General features: G+C 43.8%; 1 protein-coding gene and 1 long non-coding RNA gene across 2 annotated transcripts in view; one reads left to right on the plus strand and one right to left on the minus strand.

Annotated features, from left to right (window-relative positions):
- The window catches only part of LOC141110021 (uncharacterized), an 84,595-nt gene that overhangs the window by 29,679 nt on the left and 32,375 nt on the right, over nucleotides 1–22,541 (minus strand). The gene's annotated exons all lie outside the window — the stretch shown is intronic.
- On the plus strand, nucleotides 793–17,708 carry LOC141111442 (uncharacterized). The gene is made up of 2 exons (XM_073603739.1): nucleotides 793–1,524; nucleotides 17,676–17,708. The coding sequence occupies exons 1-2, from the start codon at nucleotides 865–867 to the stop codon at nucleotides 17,706–17,708; spliced, it is 693 nt and encodes a 230-aa protein (XP_073459840.1). The 5' UTR covers nucleotides 793–864.

The raw sequence follows: 22,541 nt of genomic DNA on the forward strand, positions 1-22,541 counted from the left end.
AAAAAAAAAAACATTCATTTTCAGTGACAGTTGTCACCGGGATGATAAATCCCGCACCAGGTTTTTGTGTTTCTGCTTGGGAACTCACCTAATGCCCAGTACTAAAGACCAGGCCTTTTTCTGACACTTATTGTTTACAAGTTTAAATCAGTATGTTTTGCTGGACAATTGCTTAGAACCCCCAAACATTATAATTTTTTTTTAGCAGAGACCCTATAGAATTCAATGGCGGTCATTGCAATTCTTTTGGAAAAAATACACTTTGATTAAATTTTAAAAACATGGCATGATGTATACCCCAATTCTTTTCTATAATATGAAAGATAAGAAAGATGTTACGCAGAGTAAATAGATACCAAACATGTCATGCTTTAAAATTGCCCCAAACTACAGTACTTAAAAATCTACATAGGCAACCCTTTAAAAATTTCTACAGGTTATCAGTTTAGAGTTACAGAGGTGGTCTAGTGCTAGAATTATTGCTCTCGCTCTGATGTTCGTGGTGATACCTTACATGTGTGGTGCAAACTCATACGTACTGTAGGTCAAGCCCACATATGTAAAATATGTTCATTACTTTGCACAAGCATGTGTGAATAGCATTGGCGCCATTCCATGGGTGCGCACCCATGTAATGGCGCCAAACTACAGTACTTAAAAATCTACATAGGCAACCCTTTAAAAATTTCTACAGGCGTCCATTCATCCTGGGATGGATGACACTGATAACCCAGGAGTCAACAGGAGACCGGCGATGACGTACATCGCCGCGGCAACTAAGACCAGAAATAGGGTTTCAGATACAAGACCTGTCAGGCAAATCAACTATTGGTCTTCGAAACCTGAACTGGGGCTTCCATAACCATGAATAAAATCTTCGTCCTTTTGATACTGAGTTCTATGGTAACTACAGGGCATCTCACAACCATGTGCAAAAGATGTTGGAATATTGACTCAACTGATTGCTGCACATTAAAGGAGATTGAATGTGATGGCTCCAAGTGCATGATGCTGTCAGAATACTGCAATGTCAGCAATGTGATTTATAATACCGTGAGAAAAATGTGTGCAGTGGAGGAATTGTGTAATACTTGTTTCTCTGGGTCAACAAACCATGGCTTCAATCTTCGAGTCAGTGGTGAATGTGGGGAAGGAGACTACAGTAACGCCGAACTGAAGTTTAAGGAACTATGTCGTGATAAAATGCCACTCAACAACTTTATGTGTCTAAGCTGCTATGTGAATACATCTACTGATGTCTGCGAAAGCAATGAAATGGTATTGTGCCGTGGGAACGAATTTGAGTGTATGAAGTTAAGGTCACTTGTTCAGCTGTCCGATGGTAAGGTAGTACCAATGTCAGTTCAAGCCTGCATTACAGAAGGTGGTTGTAAAATTGGGATTGGAGGTGTACCCGGAGCAAAGGAAGTAGAAGCAAAGGAGATGACTTGTACCCCTGCAATACCAGTTAATTCTGCTGGAAATAACTATGCTGGATGGTTCCCAGGCTCAGGGATCAGTAACGTAATCCCGGGAAGCGGCGGGAGGGGGGGCACCTCTCCCACCACTTCTAAAAGTGATCCCGCGGCAAATACGCCGCAGGGATCACTTTTATCTGAAAGACCAGCACCTAGGGGAAAAGAAAATACCAGGGTTATGGCATCTAGCTGCAGCCATAACCTCTGAAAATACGTTTTTACTTTAACGTTAAATACAAAGTTAGGCGCTCGGCAAGTGGTTCTGATTGGGTAATCAGCCAACTGATCAGAAGAAGAGTAACTGTAACTTGCAGTTTACTAAACAGGTGCAAAAATATAGGCAATAATACAAAATGGGTACATTATGGGGAAAAAAACATGCATACACATAATGAAAGCCGCACAGACTCTTCACAGCAATGTTTCTGTGGTTGAATCAAGGTAACAATGAGGCTGTTGGGTGTTTGTCGCAGGTGCGGACTCTCCCCTTCCCCTGGAGGGTTGTCAATGTGGCTTCTTGTAAGCCCCTTGGGCTGGACTCATGCGCTCTGGGGAGGCAGGGGCAGCTATGGAGCCCTCCGGATCCATTCACGGTTTTTAACAGCTCTGGCCAAGAGATTATTCCCTCTATTTTCCAGTGGTAAATACATCGCCATTTTAACCTTACATTGAGATATGATGATATGTTCTTAAATTCTGAAGCTGTTCAATGTGTTTTATAGAACCAATTATCCCCCCGTCAGGGATTTATACCGTCTACAGTCTGGATATGTATTACTGTATACAACTTTGTGAAAATGTGTCAATTCTATATTGTGGAATATGTACTGTACCACTTGGCCAGCTTTATATGTTATAATGCAAATTGGCTTATTGTTCAATAAATGCACTTACTGGTTACATATTGTAGATTATTCCTGACTTCAAGATCTTGCTGTCTAAAGCCCCCCCGGGGAAACTGTCTATTTCTTGCTAATATAATGTTTTGGGGTGTGCAGCGCATACGTCTCTCCTATATGTGTTTCTCTCTTTAATAACAATGAGGCTGCATAGCAAAGTCTATAATAGGGATGAGCTTCGTGTTTGAGTCGAACCCATGTTTGGCTGTTCGGTCGTTCGCCGAATTCCGAACTTTATGGGCCGTTCGCGCCAAATTTGTGTGGCGCGTCACGGCCCATAATTCACTGCGGTATCGCAGTACATTGCTGGCTGATGATTGGCCAAGCATGCACTATGACCCGCATGCTTGGCCAATCACAGCGCCGTCGGTAGAGAGAGCTGTAATTGGCCAAAGCCAGGGTGGCTTTGGCCAATTATGGCTCAGGGGGTTTAGAACACGCCCCAAACTATATAAGGCCGCCTGCACAGCGGCCCCGTGTAGTGTGTGTTCCGGCGTTGAAAGAGAGATAGATAGACAGTGTCATTTCATTTGAGTTAGATAGATTAGGCAGGACAATCAGTGAGTTAGCTGCACTTACAGTGTATTGTGTATATATATGCATCCCAGGTGTTGCATATATATATATATATATATATACACTGTATTTAGTTTAGCTAGATCCGTTCCTGTTATCTTCTTACTGACAGGCAGGCTTGTCTTGTTACAGTATTTACAGCTACCTGAAGAAAATTGCTGGTGTTCTTTTGATCTTATTAGTACCACAGTCAGGCAGCTAGACTATTTACAGTTAGTGCAGTGCGTCCTGCTCACAGTGTTCAGCTAAAACTACAAGTTAGTGTAGTGAGACCTCTGCACAGTGTTCATCTAAAGCTACAAGTTAGTGCAGTGCGTCCTGCTCACAGTGTTCAGCTAAAACTACAAGTTAGTGTAGTGAGACCTCTGCACAGTGTTCATCTAAAGCTACAAGTTAGTGCAGTGCGTCCTGCTCACAGTGTTCAGCTAAAACTACAAGTTAGTGTAGTGAGACCTCTGCACAATGTTCATCTAAAGCTGCAAGTTAGTGCAGTGCGTCCTGCTCACAGTATTCAGCTAAAACTACAAGTTATTTTTTTGCGAGCTCTGCACAGTGTTCAGCTAAAGCTACCTGTAGAAGGTTGGTGGTGTTTTCATACCACAGGCAGGCAGTTGATTTTGCTAGCTGCAGTATCAGTATATATATATATATATATATATATATATATATATATATATATATATATATATATATCCCAGCTTAGTGCAGCTACAGCCCATTAGTATGTCTGGAAGGCCAAGAAGGAGAGGCAGACAGTCACAAGCCAATAAGAGAGGGCAAGCAGGCTCTGTGTCTAGTGCTGGTCATGGAGACGGTGCATCCTCATCAGCACGTGGCCGTGGGACACGCTTGGCCTTTTTTTCGGCAGCTGGCCGTGTTGAGCGGAAGACTTGGTCGAGTGGATGACCAAGCCGTCCTCATCCTCCTCATCCTCTCTCACCCATGCTCAGGGTACTTTGTCTGGCAAAGCAGCGGCCTCTTCCCTCGGCTCAATGTCATCAATGACTCCTTCCCTAGCCCCACCATGTCCTCCCGAGGAGTCCCTCAAAATGTTTGACCACAGTGTTGGGTACATGCTCCAGGAGGATGCCCAGCGTTTTGGAAGGCTCTGATGATGATACTGAGCTCGATGAAGGCAGTAACATAAGCACGGACAGAGGGGGTGCCCAAGAAGGACAGCAATCTGGCAGTCATGCTCCCCCTGCTGCAGCCTACTGCCAGGTTTGCTCCAGTGATGAGGAGGGAGGGGATGATGAGGTCACTGACTCATCGTTGGTGCCTGATAGAAGAGAGGAGGAGGAGGAGGCGGCACATCACCAACGAGGCAGGATGCCCTCCAGGGGCCAGCCTAAGGGCAGCACATTGACTGCATCACACTCCAAAGCTCCACATGTGCAGGGCGCTGCAGTCCCTGCGCGTTATTCAAAAAGTTCTTTGGTGTGGGCCTTTTTTGAGACAAGTGCATCAGATCGCACCGCTGCTATTTGCAACATATGTCTCAAGTGTATCTCGCGTGGCCAAAACATCTCCCGCTTGGGTACCACATGCTTGACCAGACATATGTTGACTTGCCATGCAGTTCTTTGGCAAGCGTATCTAAAAGACCCACACCAAAGAGCAAAGAGGACCTCTCCTTGCTCCTCATCAGCTGAGATCTCCAACCCTACTATACCTTCAGTCCTCTCTGAGACCTGCACTGAGAGGAATGAAGGTGTAGAATTAGGTGTGTCACAGCCAAGTACTTGTGGGCAATCTACTTTTGGTACACCGACGTCAGATTGTACCAGGCAAATTTCCCTGCCCCAGCTGCTGCACCGCCGAAAGAAGTTTGCTCCCAGCCATCCACATGCCCAGCGGTTGAATGCTAGCTTGGCAAAATTGCTAGCACTTCAACTGCTGCCTTTTCAGTTGGTAGACTCTGCCCCCTTACGTGAGTTTGTGGAATGTGCGGTTCCTCAGTGGCAGGTACACAAACGCCACTTTTTCTCACGGAAGGCGATTCCGGCTCTCTACCGGCATGTGGAAGGCAATGTCCATGCCTCGCTGGACAGGGCGGTCAGCGGTAAGGTGCATATTACCGCTGACTCATGGTCCAGCAGGCATGGACAGGGACGTTACCTAAGTTTCACGGCGCATTGGGTGACTCTGCTGGCAGCTGGGAAGGATGCAGGACAAGGTGCAGTAGTGTTGGAGGTTGTTCCGCCACCACGCCTCCAAAATGCCACTACTAATGATTGTGACACACCTCTCTCCTCCACCCCCTCCTCTTCTTCTTCCTCCATGGCCTCTTCCTGTGCTTTTTTCTCGGAACCAGCGGTGCTCCGTAGCCGTTCAAGGGGCTACGCAAGTACGCAGGCCAAAAGATGCCATGCGGTGCTTGATCTGGTGTGCTTGGGGGAAAGGAGCCACACTGGGGCAGAGGTTCTGTCAGCTCTGCAGGGGCAGGTTCAGAGGTGGGTGACGCCACGCCAACTTAAGGCAGGAATGGTGGTTTGCGACAATGGCACCAACCTCCTCTCTGCCCTCCGACAGGGACAAATGACCCATGTGCCCTGTTTGGCTCACGTCCTTAACTTGGTGGTGCAGCGGTTCTTGGGCAGGTACCCGGGCTTACAGGATGTCCTGAGGCAGGCCAGGAAAGTCTGTGTTCATTTCCGCCGGTCATATAATGCCAGTGCTCGGCTGGAGGACCTCCAAAAAGGAGTTTAACCTGCCCAAGAACCGCCTAATCTGTGACATGCCCACCAGGTGGAACTCAACGTTGGCCATGCTGCAGCGGCTGCACACGCAGCAGAGGGCCATCAATGAGTACCTGTGCGACTATGCCACCAGGACAGGGTCAGGAGAGCTTGTTTTTTTTTCCCCACGCCAGTGGGCCATGATCAGGGATGCATGCACTGTCCTGTCACCTTTTGAGGAGGCCACGAGGATGGTGAGCAGTGACAGTGCATGCATCAGTGACACTGTCCCCCTTGTCCACCTGCTGGAGCACACGCTGCATGGAATAATGGACAGGGCACTTGAGGCAGAACAGAGGCAGGAAGAGGAGGACTTCCTTAGCTCTCAAGGCCCCCTTTATCCAGACAGTGTTCCTGCGTGCCCGCTGATCACACAGGAAGAGGACGAGGAGGAGGAGGAAGATTGTGTCAGTATGGAGGTGGAGCCTGGCACTCAGCATCAGCAGCAGTCTTTAAGGGATCAGTCCCAAGAAACACATGGACTTGTACGTGGCTGGGAGGAGGTGGCTGCAGACCATGTTGTTCTTAGTGACCCAGAGGACTCCGGACCGAATGCCTCAGCAAACCTACGCTGCATGGCCTCCCTGATCCTGCAAAGCCTGCGTAAGGATCCTCGTATTCGTGGTATCAAGGAGAAGGACCAATACTGGCTGGCAACCCTCCTTGATCCACGTTACAAGGGTAAGGTTGCGGACCTTATCTTGCCATCGCAGAGGGAGCAGAGGATGAAACATCTTCGGGAGGCCTTGCTGAAAGGTCTGTGCAACGCGTTCCCAGAGACTGGGAGGTTACAAACTCCTGTTTCTGGACAACGTGTTCCTGAGGCTTCGGTCAGTCAAAGAAGGAGCGGTGGAGAAGGTGGCCGTCTGACCGATGCGTTCAGACAATTTTTTGGTCCGCAGCCCCAAAGTATGATCGGTTCCAGCAACCATCGCCAGCGTCTGTTTTACATGGTGCAGGAATACCTAGGGGCAAGATCTGACTTGGACACCTTTCCCACCCAAAATCCTCTGGGTTACTGGGTCTTGAGGATGGATCACTGGCCAGAGCTTGCACAGTATGCAATTGAGCTACTGGCCTGTCCTGCATCCAGCGTTCTTTCGGAACACACATTCAGTGCTGCTGGAGGCTTTGTAACCGATCACAGGGTGCGTCTGTCCACCGACTGACCTTCATAAAAATGAATCAGTCTTGGATCACCACCAGCTACCAAGCACCTGATGCTGATGTAAGCGAATAATTTTTTTTTTAAATTTTTTTTTAAATCTCAGATCCCTTCAAAGACTGCCTATGCTGATGTTGAGTGACTATCCCTGAGTAATTATCCTCTTCCTCCTCAATGATCACGCTGATAGCTTGTAAGAACATTTTTGGTTCTGGGCGCCACCACCAGTGCCTAAGGCCCAATTTTTCAGCCCCTGTTTAACAGGAGCGTGTAATTACAATTTTTGATGCAATACTTTGCAGCAGGGCTCGTTTCTGCGTTCCAACTAGAGTATCTGTGAGGGGTTTCAGTGTTGTGGCACCAGTGCCTAAGGCCCAATTTTTCAGCCCCTGTTTAACAGGGGCGTGTAATTACAATTTTTGATCTAATATTTCACAGCAGGGCCCTGTGAGGGCTTACAGTGTTGTGGCCACAACACCTAAGGCCCAAATTTCTTCTGAGTATATAGGGCGGGCCCCTACTTTCAAACATCTTACAAACGACTCCTACTTGCAAACGGAAGGAGACAACAGGAAGTGAGATGAAATCTACCCCTAGGAAGGGAAATTCTCGCCTGTAAGAGTTAATATGGGAAAAACATTTCTCCTTTCCAATGATGCTTTCCAATCCTTGTTCCACAAAAAAACCCAAATTTTCAAAAAACATTTGTCATTGGGACAAAAAGTGAGGTGAAATCTTCTGAAGACGAGGACAGACAGCAAAACAAATGTCACAGGGGTGATAACCCTTCCCTATGTTTTCCAAAAAGCTTAAAAAAGATTTTTTGGCTGGAGCTAAACACGTTAAAAATGTACCTGTTCAAAATTACAAACAGATTCTACTTAACAACAAACCTACAGTCCCTGTCTTGTTTGCACCGCCTGTATACTGCTGTTCAGAGTATATAGGGCCTGGTGGCCCCACACCTTTCCTTATTTTAATTTGGGTGCGGGGTTCCCCTTAATATCCATACAAGACACAAAGGGCCTGGTAATGGACTGGGGGGTACCCATGCCGTTTGTCTCACTGATTTTCATCCATATTGCCAGGACCCGACATTACATTAAACCCGCAAGCAGTTTTAAATGAGATTTTTTCCTTTAGAACAGTCCCTGCACAAAATGTAATTTTTAAACACGGGAAACACGCGCCACTTTACATGCATACTATAGACACCCCCCAGGTACGATATTTAAAGGAATATTTCACTTTTTTTTTTTACTTTAAGCATCATTAAAATCACTGCTCCCGAAAAAACGGCCATTTTTAAAAGTTTTTTTTGCATTGATACATATCCCCTGGGGCAGGACCCGGGTCCCCAAACCCTTTTTAGGACAATACCATGCAAATTAGCCTTTAAAATGAGCACTTTTGATTTAGAACGTTCGAGTCCCATAGACGTCAATGGGGTTCTAACGTTCGTGCAAATTTTCGGTCCGTTCGCAGGTTCTGGTGCGAACCGAACCGGGGGGTGTTCGGCTCATCCCTAGTCTATAACAACAGAGCTCACTTCGTTAGTAAAACAGTAACAAACACAGCTAACTGTGATTATTCTCATTAACTACATAGCTCCCAACTGTCCCTGATTTGAAACAAAGTCCCTCTGTCCCTCTTTTTTGGTCTGATCTATATAGTTAATAAAATTCATAAATAATTGCGCTAATACAAGAAAGAAAAAACAGTGTGGTGCACCGTGCAAAAATATGTGACAATAGTGACAAATGCAGCGCTAAATATAATAGATACCAGGATGACGTGCTCACATCCCGTATAAAGGTAAGTAGTGAGTGTGACCAACAATGATCGTGAGCTAAAAAAAACAAAAAAAATGTTCAAACAGTCATTAGTGAGTAATGAGTGTTCATAATGATTGAAAACTCCATTGGTGTATGCAATAAATTCTTCTTAAAACATAAAATGGAATATGAGTGATGATTATAATTCAGGAACAACTCCTCATACACTTGAATCAGCATAAAGGTGGTAGAGATAGGTACTCTTACCGGAAAAGGTGGACACGGACACCATACGGTGAAGTGTCATGCAAGCTTTAGGGATTAAACAATCCCAGGGGTACTGTGCTGGAAGACCGTGCAGGAAGATTCCATGCAGGACCACCGTAGTTGTAGAATAGTGTATGGATCCGCAGCAGGTAGAGGATTAATTCTCAAAGAAAAGCGACCTCCGCTCCATATAGGTTTAATTCATGGAAGGAAAAGAATGTCTCCACATAGCGCATGAATCCAATAGCAAATGTTTTATTTTTTTAAAAAGTGCCAGGAAATATATTGACAAGTACTAGATAAAACGTGATCACAGGAATAAAATAAAAATCGCGTGGTAACAAGACATCGAAAGCTTCAGCAACCCAACATGTTTCGGACGATAGTCCTTCAACTAGGGCATATAGCTTGATGTCTGGTTCCACACTAAAATATATATGCACAAAGATCTATAAAATGACAATCAGCTGTGTATACACTATTCTACAACTACAGTGGTCCTGGATGGAATCTTCCTGCACGGTCTTCCAGCACAGTACCCCTGGGATTGTTTAATCCCTAAAGCTCGCATGACACTTCACCGTATGGTGTCCGTGTCCACCTTTTCCGGTAAGAGTACCTATCTCTACCACCTTTATGCTGATTCAAGTGTATGAGGAGTTGTTCCTGAATTATAATCATCACTCATATTCCATTTTATGTTTTAAGAAGAATTTATTGCATACACCAACGGAGTTTTCAATCATTATGGACACTCATTACTCACTAATGACTGTTTGAACATTTTTTGTTTGTTTTTTTTAGCTCACGATCATTGTTGGTCACACTCACTACTTACCTTTATACGGGATGTGAGCACGTCATCCTGGTATCTAGCATGATATATATAGTTGTATATAAAATCCATTTTTTTTTATCTTTCAAAAAGTGTTTCCCAGTGCTAAACCTTTTATCCAATTTCTAAATTGTTGCATTGGTAAATGTCAAAAGCCAGCATAAAGAAATAATAGTGGTAAAAAAGAACACTTGTGGGTTTAATCATTTTTTTGTATAATTCTTCTTTAAGGGGGCATGGCAGGGGGCTTGTCCTATGCCTACATACTTTTGCTAATAGGTGTCCCTTGTTCCCATCTCAAAAAGTTGGGAGGTATGTAACTGCATTCTTCACAATGAAGTCTAGGATAGCTCTGGTAACACAGGTGAACAGCTGAAGGGATCCAAGGCCCAAGGAAGATGTGCCAACCCACTAGAGCTGCAGTACCTGTTATAGCAATTAGGGAGGGGCTGCCCACAGTAGCTGGGTCTTCTGGATAAGCTGTGTGCTATTGTACTCCTGACTGCCTAAATGCAAGTTTCAACAGTGGAGGGTCTCCAACCTGGCTGCAGATCTCTTGTCTAGCTATATCTACCACATCAAGCATGACCTCTCTTTGTGTCCTTCACACAGCAACTAAGAAACTTATTCTCCCTAAGCATGTCCAGAAACCTTAGGAGCTGTAGGAAAAGTTGATACCCTCTTGTTGTTGTTTCACCCAATCCTCCAACCCTTGGGGACTGGATTTGGGAAATGGATACACATGTAAAGTTTGAGAAATATACCTATGCTCAATGCAACACCTCTCAAAAGTTTGAAAAAATATGGAAAAATTGAATAGATGCATCACGTTTTAATTTACAATAAAGGTTGGGTATGTTCTAGAATGGCCGGTCAGAGAGTTCTTATATATTAACCGCTTCAATACAGGGCACTTTCACCCCCTTCCTGCCCAGGCCAATTTAAATTTTTCAGTGCTGTCACACTTTGAATGACAATTGGGTGGTCATGCAACACTGAGACAGATAGCGCTTTCTTTTGGTGGTATTTAATCACCACTGGGATTTTTATTTTTTGCTAAAAAAAGAAAGAAGACAGAAAATATAGAAAATTGTAAATAAGTATATAAGGATTGAGAAGCTCAAAAAATAGGTGGACTTCGTGGGCACATAATGAGAGGAGAAATAATTAAAAAAATATAGAAAACATACAACACCCTATAAAGACAGTTACCCAATAGTGCAGTTACAGAGGGCTGGATCGAAAGTATAAAGATTGACTTAATAATATGTCTAATAACAAAAATCGATCCAAAAACACCTTCAAAATTTGCTTGTCAACGTGTTTCACTAAATATTAGCTTCCTCAGGAAAGATACTGGGTAGGTTCTGGTAAATCTGTAATTCTGTAATTCAGAGTATAGGGACACCTCACAAGATTAGACAGACATCCATAATGACGGAGTTCCTGGTCTAATGTATATATATACGAGAATGATGCATATACATGACAAGTTGTCTGTAATAGACACAGCTGATGTATAGCAGGTGTATAAATCAGAGTGTAGCGGAATCAGAGTTCAGGCCGCCACGCAAAGATAGATCATCATATACTATGGCTACGAACATTTCCGAACAAAGTACCAACAACACAAATTGTGACTCTGAAGTGCTACATCGATATATCAGATGGAGAGATACAAGGAAAACTCCAGCTTATAAAAAACAAGACAGCATCTGATCGTATAAATATAGTAGATAACCCAAATAGGGAGGCCTATTATTGAGGCCTTAGCAGATAATGCTGCATAGGCTGTGGAAGGTCTACAGCACCTTAAACGCTGCTCAGATGTGTACAGCTGTCCTTGCAGTGCACGGGTTGTGATTGGACACAGCTGATCACATGGGTAAAGATCCACATCAAGATCGGGGATGTGCCGTGTCTCGGGAACACAGTACACCGCCGATCACTGCGCTGTGCACCCCCAGGGACGTGCAAGCACAGGGAGAGTGGGACAACGTCATATGATGTTGTCCTAGAACAATAGAGCATCCCCGCCCGCCGTCATTTGTCTATACAGCGGGCAGGAGGTGGTTAATATTGGTTGCTCTAGAATATTTCTGAATATTTTTTGAATATTTTTGAATATTTCTGAAAAACTAGATGGTAATGAATAAAATGTATCGATGCTGCCATTGCCTTGTCAGGCAAACTGATTTAAAGTTTTCTATGTCTGTTGTTTTGGTGTTTTCTTTTTTTTTTTCTTCTGTTATAAAAACTTTAAAAATAAAATCTGATATAAAAAATACAGATAGGGCATCTAGTGGTGAAAAGTGAGAACTATAATTGTGTTCATAAGTTTACATACCCTGGCAGAATTTAGGATTTCTTGGCCATTTTTCAGAGAATATGAATGATAAAACAAAATGTTTTATTTAACTCATGGTTAGTGTTTTTCTGATGCCATTTATTATCAATCAACTTTGTTTATGCTTTTTAAATCATAATGACGACAGAAACTAGCCAAATGACCCTGATCAAAAGTTTACATACCCCAGCTCTTAATACTGTGTAGTGCTCCCTTTAACATCAATGACAGCTTGAAGTCTTTTGTGGTATTTGTGGATGAGGCTCTTAATCTTCTAAGATGGTAAAGCTGGCCATTCTTCTTGGCAAAAAGCCTCCAGTTCCTGTAAATTCTTGGGCTGTCTTGCATGAACTGCACGTTTGAGATCTCCCCAGAGTGGCTCAATGATATTGAGGTCAGGAGACTGAGATGGCCACTCCAGATCCGTAACTTTATTCTGCTGTAGCCAATGACAGGTCGACTTGGCCTTGTGTTTTGGATCATTGTCATGTTGGATCGTCCAGGTACGTCTCATGGACAGCTTCTTGGCTGATGAATGCAAATGTTCCTCCAGTATTTTTTGATAACATACTGCATTCATCTTACCATCAATTTTGACCAAATTTCCTGTGCCATTGTAGCTCACACATCCCCAAAACATTAGCAATCCACCTCCGTGTTTCACAGTAGGAATGGTGTACCTTTTATCATAGGCCTTGTTGACTCCTCTCTAATTGTGGCATTTATGGTTGTGGCCAAAAAGCTCAATTTTGGTCTCATCACTCCAAATGACTTTGTGCCAGAAGGTTTGAGGCTTGTCTCTGTGCTGTTTGGCGTATTGTAAGCGGGATACTTTGTGGCATTTGCGTAGAAATGGCTTTCTTCTGGCGACTTAACCATACAGCCCATCTTTCTTCAAGTGCCTACTTATTGTGCATGTTGAAACGCAACATGTTTTCAGACAGTCCTAAATTGCCGCGTACACACGAGCGATAGAAAAAGTCCGACTGAGTTTTTTTTTTATCGTATAATCCGCTCGTGTGTAGTCCTCATCTGACCTTTTTTTTAAAAAAATTCTGACAGACCTAGAAATAGAACATGTTCTAAATCTTTCCGCCGGAACCAGTTCCTATCGGGAAAACCGCTCGTCTGTATGCTGTTCCAACGGACAAAAACGACGCATGCTCTGAGGCAAGTAAGAGACGTAAGCTATTGGCTACTGGCTATTGAATGTCCTTTTTCTAGTCCCGTCGTACGTGCTGTACGTCACCGCGTTCTGGACGGTCGGACTTCAGTTCGACCGTGTGTAGGCAAGACCGCTTGAATGGAATTCCGTCGGAGAAACCTTCGGAGTTTAGTCCGATGGCAAAACCGGTCGTGTGTACGTAGCTTAATTCACCTGAAGTTGTTTGTGGGGTTTTTTGCATCCTGAACAGTTTTCAACAATGGCAGTTGTGGCTGAAATTTTAGTTCATTTACCTGACCGTGGTTTGGTTTCAACAGAACCCCTCATTTTCCACTTCTTGATTAGTTTGGGAATGCCAATCAGCAGTGTTCAATTCCTTGGATATTTTTTTATATCCCTTTCCTGTTTTATACAGTTCAACTACCTTTTCCCACAGATCCTTTGACAATTCTTTTGCTTTCCCCATGACTCAGAATCCAGAAACATCAGTGCAGCACTGCATGAAAGATGCAAGGGTCTGTCAGGAGTCCAGAAACTCATTGACCTTTTATACACACACTAATTACAAGAAAACAGATCACAGGTGAGGAAGGTTACCTTAAATAGCCATTCAAACCCCTTTGTGTCAACTTGTGTGCATGTTATCAGGCCAAAATCACCAGGGTATGTAAACTTTTGATCAGGGTCATTTGGGTAGTTTCTGTTGTCATTATGATTTAAAAAGAGTAAACACAGTTGATTGATAATAAATGGCCTCAGTCAAACACTAACCATGAGTAAATGAAAAGTTTGTGTGATCATTCAAATTCTCTGAAAAATTGCTAAGAAATCAAAAATTTTGCCCGGGTAAACTTATGAGCACAACTGTATATGCCTAACACCCTATTACAGGTTCACATTAACCCAAACTACTACAACCTGTTTTAGTGAGAAAGTTTTGCAATGATGAGCTATAAGTGTGACATTAGTTGAAAAATGCGCAATTATTATCACGAAATGAACTTTGGACTGATGTAATGTCTGGTAGGTATTGCTGTATCCTGGTACTCACAAACTGGAGCTATCTGAAGGTGACATGCAAGTTTGTTCATGAATCTCACAGCTAGTGTTTATCAAGGTGTATGAATACCAGATTCAGAATAAACAATGAGCCTGGCTGCAGCTGTTCCAGAACAAGTGGAGGTAGAGACATGTGCCAGACAATTACTATAAATTAACAAGAGAACCCGGATCTGCCTCATCACACTTTCCTCCTCTATGTACTCCTCCTACCCCTGCGGTGACTGCAGACCATCCGTGTGCTTTTTTGGCTTTGGTCAGACTGATCCGTTCCAGTGTAAATAAACACACAGCTCCATGTGATGCTGAATTCCCACACTGCTATAAAAGAGTCACTTTAAGCGTGTATCAACAGCTTTTTTCTTTTTTCATTTTTTTTTTAAGTTTTGGATACGGTATGGTTAGGGCTTTTGACAGGTTTTTGTTACTATCAGTGACATCAATGAGGAGATCCGCCCTCTTTGTCCATGTGATCGTAGTCATCATTTCAGAAAAGTTAATGGAAATTTTAAAAATTTTACAATTATCACCTGAACAGGAAATGAGAGAAAATCTCAGAATTGGGATGCTTCCTCTGCTGAAAAACTATCTGTAAAATGTGATTTCCTTTCTTTTCCTGGACAAAACAAGCCTCTCTAAAAGGCAGCAACCTTAAAATATAAATAAATAAATAAAAAACATTCCCAACAAAAAGTTTTGGCTTTGGATATACTTTAAAGCGGGGTTCCACACAAATTTTGAACAATATCTGTATGTATTCTCTTCCTTGCCTAGATGCTGACATGCCGTTTAAAAAAATTTAAATCGCCGTAATTACCTTTTATTTTTCTATTCTTCTTTGCACTTCCTGGTTCTCCTCCCATGGGAGTAGGCGTGTTTCTAGCCTCTCCCAGACTCCTGGGAGCTAGTCTCAGGCTTTCCAGGATGCCACTGAGCATGTGCGTGAACTAGCGGTGAATGCTGGGAGCACAGCATTCACCACATCCAGGAAATAAATGCTTGTGGGCTTCAAATGCCCACAATGAAGATGGAAACTGCCTGCAGTGAATAATATAAGTTATTCTTTCCAACGAAATCTGACACAGGTGGACATATTACACACAATATGTGAGTATGTAATGCTGAGAAGAAAAGTTTGTGAATTAAAAAAAAAGATAGATAGGTAGACCCCCGCTTTAACTATGCAGTAAACTACTGACACAAGTTCAGGGAAGAGAGTTCAAGTGTAATGTATGTTGTACCCTATGGAGCAGTGGAAGCTCGTCCATTAGGGATGCAGGGGCGCCGCCACCCTAATCCATGCGTCCGGCCCCTAATCTACATGCAGGGCGCCGGACGCCTGGAATTCAATGTATTTTTTTTTCTTTGACACACGATTAGAGCCTGAGGCTCTAATTGGCTTAAAAAAAGGGTGGGCTCGAGGTGCAGAGCACTGCGTCCGGAGCCCACCCAGTTGTGTGACAATAGCAAATTAATATTCGCTATTGTCTACCTTATTCTTCTCTCGGCCAAACAGGAAGCGGGTCCTATTACCAGACTGGACGAGAGGAGAAGCGATCTTATTGGTCGCTGAGGGTAGGAGGAGGGAAGTCACTGAGGACGAAGCCGCCGTGAAGCTGGAGGTGCAGGGTGAAGCCACAGAGGAGAAACCCACCTCTGAGGTGGAGGAGAACCAGGAAGGACCCGAAGCTGCTAGATTGGGTGAGTGCGGGGTTGGTGGGGGGAAGGACGAGAGACCGACCATCCAGGGGGGTGGCGTCAGGTGTCTTGTTTGCCGCCGCCCCCCCCTTCCAAAATATACAGCACCAGCCGTCACTGCTATGGAGTAGGACATGTTGGAAGGTCTGAAATGGGGGAGTATGAAGAGAAGGTTGATAGGAGTCAGATGAATCACTAAGCTGATCAGCAATGAAAGGCTATATACTCTTCTGACAGATTTACTTTAAAGTTTTCTACAAGACAGTGTTAGCATCATTTTGAAAGGCTTTCCTCTTTTATAAATTGTACATATTGATGCATAAATGCAAGCATTTCCCAAGTATGTATGAGGGGGTTCCTACTAGAGCTAATAACCATCTGTTTCCTGTTTGCAAAAAGGAGACCTCGAAGTTCAGTGAGGTGTAGAAACTCATTACTTTCAATGAAACCCAGGTCTACTGAGATCATAAGATCAGAGCACAGGTGACGGGACTTTCCTGTCTGAAACATTGTGTAAACAAAGCCCAATATAGAACAACACACTGGTTGTACAGCCAGTTATGATATTGAGTAACTCTCTCATTTAAAAAAAAAAAAAATCTATTCAAGTGTAGCACACCCCATGTTAGATGATCTGACAAAAAAAGCTCAGTCTGTCATAAAGCAAAGGTTCATTACAGGCAGGGACAGTTTCGGGGGAACGTCCACAAAGAGAAAGCAAAGGACTGCTTTCTCTTTGTGGACGTTCCCCCGGATGTGCTCCTGTGACCCGTGACGTCATCTACGAGTGACCCCTCCCTCCTGGTGGCCACAGGACATGTAGAGCGAACGGACCACCACACAGCCACACACAGTGACCGGATCCGGATCCAGGGACCTCCAGATGGACTCCACATACCTACACAGATTACTCTTTTATGTTCTTACTTCTTGTGAGTCTTGTCATTAAAACTGCTTTTAATACTACACTCAGGTGGCCCTTCCTGGTTTCTCCCCTTTTGTTTTTCCACAAACAATTGCTGATGTTCATTGCAAAGGGATCCCAGCAAGCTACTTGGTAGTGTAAAATTATTGAATGTTCATACAGATATTTAGCATGACCTTACCATACAGGAGTTTATTTGGAGATGGCGACTACTAGCTTGAACCATAGAGATTCTGTTATACAGTATAACCCCTTTTGTTGGCTGCACACACCGCCGTTTTCCAGTAATTTTGGGTAGCTTTTGATTACAAAAATAACTAATGTACATTGTTGATCTAGGGTAGGCGGCATCCCGAGTAGTTCCAGGATTCCGAAGAGGTTGAAAGTTTAGACCTGCTCTGCCATGCTGCAGCCATGCAGTACTAAAGATTGTAAAGTAGCACTCCGATTGGAAGGTTAGGTTGCCCTTTTGATGCCAAAGATTGGGTGACATCATCATCCCATGAGGATATCAGTGTTCTTCAGCCCATTAGCCCCACTCCCTCTACTCCACCTTCTGTCCCTTTGTCAGAACAAAGGTGCCAACCCTATAAATGGGGAACAAAAGAGGGAATCCATGTCAGAGCAAACCAATTTGCAATATTCATTTTAGTAGACCATGAGGGTTGTTTTTCAATGTTTTCACAAAAAATAGCATTCAAGGATCCCACATTTTTCTCCTAATGTTCATTTTCATATAATTTTATAGAAATGGTTTGATACAGATACCAGGGTGCCTTGACGAGGCTCTGTGGCTTAGGCTTATGCATGCATTTGCAAATGTGTGCAGACTAAACCACTGCTTTTAACGCATACTGTTAGGTTATTTAGTTGTCTGCAGGCTGGTGGTAAGTTAAGCTTGTTTTTTCCCTTGGATTTATCCTTGGCCTTGTTTGTACCTGTTGTTATGCCCTGTACACACGGTCGGACATTGATCGGACATTCCGACAACCAAATCCTAGGATTTTTTTCCGACGGATGTTGGCTCAAACTTGTCTTGCATACACACGGTCACACAAAGTTGTCGGAAAATCCGATCATTCTGAACGCGGTGACGTAAAACACGTACGTCGGGACTATAAACGGGGCAGTAGCCAATAGCTTTCATCTCTTTATTTATTCTGAGCATGCGTGGCACTTTGTGCGTCGGATTTGTGTACACACGATAGGAATTTCCGACAACGGATTTTGTTTTCGGAAAATTTTATAGCCTGCTCTCAAACTTTGTGTGTCGGAAAATCCGATGGAAAATGTGTGATGGAGCCCACACACGGTCGGAATTTCCGACAACAAGGTCCTATCACACATTTTCCGTCGGAAAATCCGACCGTGTGTACAGGGCATTAGCCTTCCAATGCTTCTTACTGCGATAGCCAGCTATAGATGGGAGCAAGTGGCATCTTTTTTGTATCACTGTCGTGTTTTTTGGTCGGGCAACGCACTGACACCTTTGCAGCCATTGTGCTATATGCTGGGTGTTCAATGTGCCCCTGTACCTTTTAAGAAGGGGTGGCTCCCCTTAAGTCCACCTGCTCTCACCTATCAGAATGCATGTGCCTCCACTGTGGGGACACTTATAAATTAGTGTTAGGTACCACAGATACCAGGGTGCCTTGACGAGGCTCTGTAGCTTACGCATGCATTTGCAAATGTGTGCAGACTAAACCCCTGCTTTTAACGCATAAATACTCTTTAGCCTGGCCATGTGGGGAGCAGAGTCTAGAATCCAGTTGCCTGGAGGGAACCCCTAGCTCGGGGGGGGGCTCTCTGCCCCTGGGCAGAAGGAAGGAGCCAGAGAGAGAAGCAGCTAAACCTTATACCCTTCCAGCTTCAGCTAGGCTTAGTTGAAGCAATCCTGGGAACCATTGTGACATGTCCAGCAGGATGCCTGTTTGGCAGTCACATGTTCTTCCAAAGTGACTGAGTGGGTAGCTTCAACCGCTACACCCCAGAGCCTGTTAGAAGAGAAGCAGTCAGGTGCAATACCCAGCTTGCTTACTGACAAGGGCCAGCTTCAAGCTGCTGAAAGCCAGTACAGCTACTCTACACCTCTTTCTTACTGGCATTTTTCTACAGAGAGAAAGCACCTCCATTCAGTGCTTAAAATCTTTTGTTAACAGTTGAGCTGATCCAGTTTTTATATGGGAGGACAGCCTAGTGATTTTCTGGTAGCCATAGTCAGAGAAGTCCTCAAATTGCATTCAAGTTACAGTGGGCATCCCATACCTTCCCATCCCTATCCAAGTTCATCCCCCAATAAACCAAAAACAAAACAAAGCACGATGGACTGTTTTTTTGACTACTGAGTGAATTCTGGAAAATTCATGTTGCCTGGCTGTGCATGTGATGGGGACCCAAAAATCCAGCAGCCCTTACGAGGGTAGAGCTACCCTTTATGCCCTGTAATGCCCTGAATTTTAAGAGTAAAATAATTGGGTTGTTTCAAGGCTCCAAGGAGGCCATATTAGACACTTTTGGTGGTCAGTCATGCTTGTTGTTACACAGAAGATATTTAGGCTTGTTGGAAAATTCCCCTTTGAGCATGTGCCATCTTTTGCTCATCTATATGAAAGTTCAAAGGAACAAAGAACTGTACTTCCTCTGACTTACCACCATGATACTCATCCAGTGGGGACAAAGGACAGGCAGATATTTGCTCTTGTTAAGCCACCTCTAGCCCAACAGTGGCCATATAAAGTATTTATATTAAAGTAAACATTTCTGCAAGGCTGCCATTCTTGACCCCCTGAAAACTGCAGTTGCCTGGCTGCTGTGCTGCCTCTATGACTTCACTAGCCAAAGCGTGTCATCATGACACCAGGCAACTTGCATTCATCAGCTTAGGTTGCCTCTATCTTTCTCTAAAGAAAGTTTCCTATCTTAAGCTTAGGAGCAAAGTATCCTTTTTTGTGAGAGATTTGGCAATGTGCTCTTATGGCCAGGTCACATTTGGGCATGCTGCTCCTTTGCCTTCAAGTGGCCATTCACAAAACCCAGCCTGTGCAGATGCTGCAACCATGTGTTTTGTAAATGGCTAAGTGTAGTTGGATATAGTGGCAAAATGCTAGTCCCGTGTCTATTATACATGCATTGCTGGGAAATCAGAAGTACAGCAGGAGCTATACTATCCAGATAGTCAGAGCAATCATTTTAAGATATAAGAAGAAAGCAACAATTAGACTACTACTACATTTCAGAGGTGAACAAATACTAAACCCTCAAAATTTTGAAGCCTGGCACTGGAGATTTAGCCAAAATGGTAACATTTTGCTGAAATCTCCCCCTTTTTTCTAATTTATGGGGAAAACATTCAATTTCACTCCTCCTCAGTCAGGACTTGGCTGATCCTTTGCCATTGCAAGAGGAAAGGAAATCTAAACCCCGGTGAAGGGATACATGCCTGAGAAAAAAAAGGTAGAGATTCCAGTGCTACAGGCAACAGGTAAATATCTCCCAAACAATTATTCTCTGGGAAATGTCTGTCTGTATATGGTTAACCTAATCCGTTAACCAGCAGAAATGTTACTGCACACAGACGATGCATTTCTACTTGTACAGAACAAATTTTGCTTGTGGCACTTTAGAGCCAAACACATCAGGCAGGACTCATCGTACCTCAATCACCCTGGGTCATGAGACTCATTTTCTATGTACAATGACATTTCAGCTGGTTAATAATTTAATAATTCTTGGTGTAGTGCTACCCCATAGGGACCATTGAGGTTTAACAGGTTATTTCCCAAAACAGTGCAGGGGCAGCCAGACACTCAGCAACAGTCCACTGACTCCAGCTTATTGAACAGTCTAGGGGTTGTCTTTTTGAAGTTTATTTGAACTTGAGAATAGTGTAAAACGTGGGGTATGGGATACGCCAAAGCAATAGGTTTTGTTAGCAGACATTTCTTGCTTAGTTACAGTAGCACAAGCAACAGGTAGACTGAAACAGTCTGTAGACTGACGGCTGGGGGCCATGAAGTCTGTAGACTGACGGCTGGGGGCCATGAAGTCTGCAGTCTCATGGCTGGGGACCATGAAGTCGATTCTAGCACAGGTCAAAGGTAGACTGGAACATTCTATATCCTCACGGCTGGGGACCATGAAGTTATTTGAGCAAGTAAGTAAGTAAGCAAGTAAAGGCAGACTGGAGCAATCCACTGTTCACAGCTAAGGACCATAAAGTAACCTGAGCACTGGTAAAGGCAGACTGGGACAGTCCATGATTCATGGCTGAAGACCATGAAGTTACTTTAGCACAGAAAGAAAATATTACTCACAAGATCATGGCTCAAATTAGTCCATAGGCACAGTTTCTTATGTAGCACTGCTCCCTTTCTTGACGACTACTGAGAATTACCTGCTCACCTGTGTGGCCATGACCAATGGCCAATATAATCACACACATAGGTTGGACTTGGTGGTCTCTTTTCAACCTCGCCTACTATGTAATCTTCCAACCCACCTGACACTCTGGGTTCATACTACCTTATAACACTGTGCAGCAAAAATCAAACAACTCAGTAATATTAGGTTTTGAAATATTTTACTTGAACCGAACAGAGGACGTTATTTCACAAAAGGGAGCAATAAATCTGCTGAGCCGGGATAACAGAGCCAGCTCAGCAAACAGATTCCTCCCAATGACATAAACAATGGTTCAGCCACAAACAATACTAAATACATGTATGTACACTATACTTTAGATCCGAAGTCACCTACTAGTGGATGTTTCAGTTAACTACTTATTTGGCTACTTTGAGGAAGATGTTATCTAGCCAGCCTATGCTATCCTAGCAAAAGTGCGGGTCTACTGAAATGTATGTATATATATATATATATATATATATATATATATATATATATATATATATATATATATATAAAAAAGAGTTCCACATTGCAGATCTGATTTTCTCCGCTAGCTAGTTGGAGCTCGTAAACTTTAATCCGTTTGGTTGTAGATAAAGCAATAGGTTCCTAGTGGTGAATATCTAAGGCGTCTGAGCACAGTGTTCAAGCAATGCAGCAAAGATGTCTGTGCACAGTGTTCGGTAATAGTGACAATGATTAGATAAAAGGTCGAGCAATTTGCCCTCTCACCAATGACCATATCGATCTGAGGTCTTCTGGACAGGAGCATGTGTAGCAGCACTCAGGCAGCAGATCTGCTGTCGCAGTCTCCCGAAGTGAAACTTGCCCAATGCACCCACACCGACAGGCAGGCGATCAAGTGATGTTAGTGACAGGATTTCTAACAGTGGATAATAGAGCTAGGCCCCTCAGGCTTGGGTTGGAAATACGGCTCCACGTGGTGGGTCGCAAACTCTCTCTCCCTGTTACACAGAGAGGTCCATCTTGAGTCAGGCCCAGGAGGAAGAGAGTTCTGCGCAGGTTTCTCACTCCTTTTATGGTCACTCCCAGCAACCTTCATGTCACCGCGAAGATCCCTGGGATGTGTAGTCTTATGGGGTGTACAGACGGGCAAACTTTTCGGCTACAAAAGGCCGACAGACCAAATCTGGCAGACAATCCGATCGTGTGTGGGCTTCCCCGGACTTTCAGCGGACTTTTCCAGTCG

The sequence above is a fragment of the Aquarana catesbeiana genome, linkage group LG10, assembly GCF_042186555.1.
Source record: "Aquarana catesbeiana isolate 2022-GZ linkage group LG10, ASM4218655v1, whole genome shotgun sequence".
Lineage (NCBI taxonomy): Eukaryota > Metazoa > Chordata > Amphibia > Anura > Ranidae > Aquarana > Aquarana catesbeiana.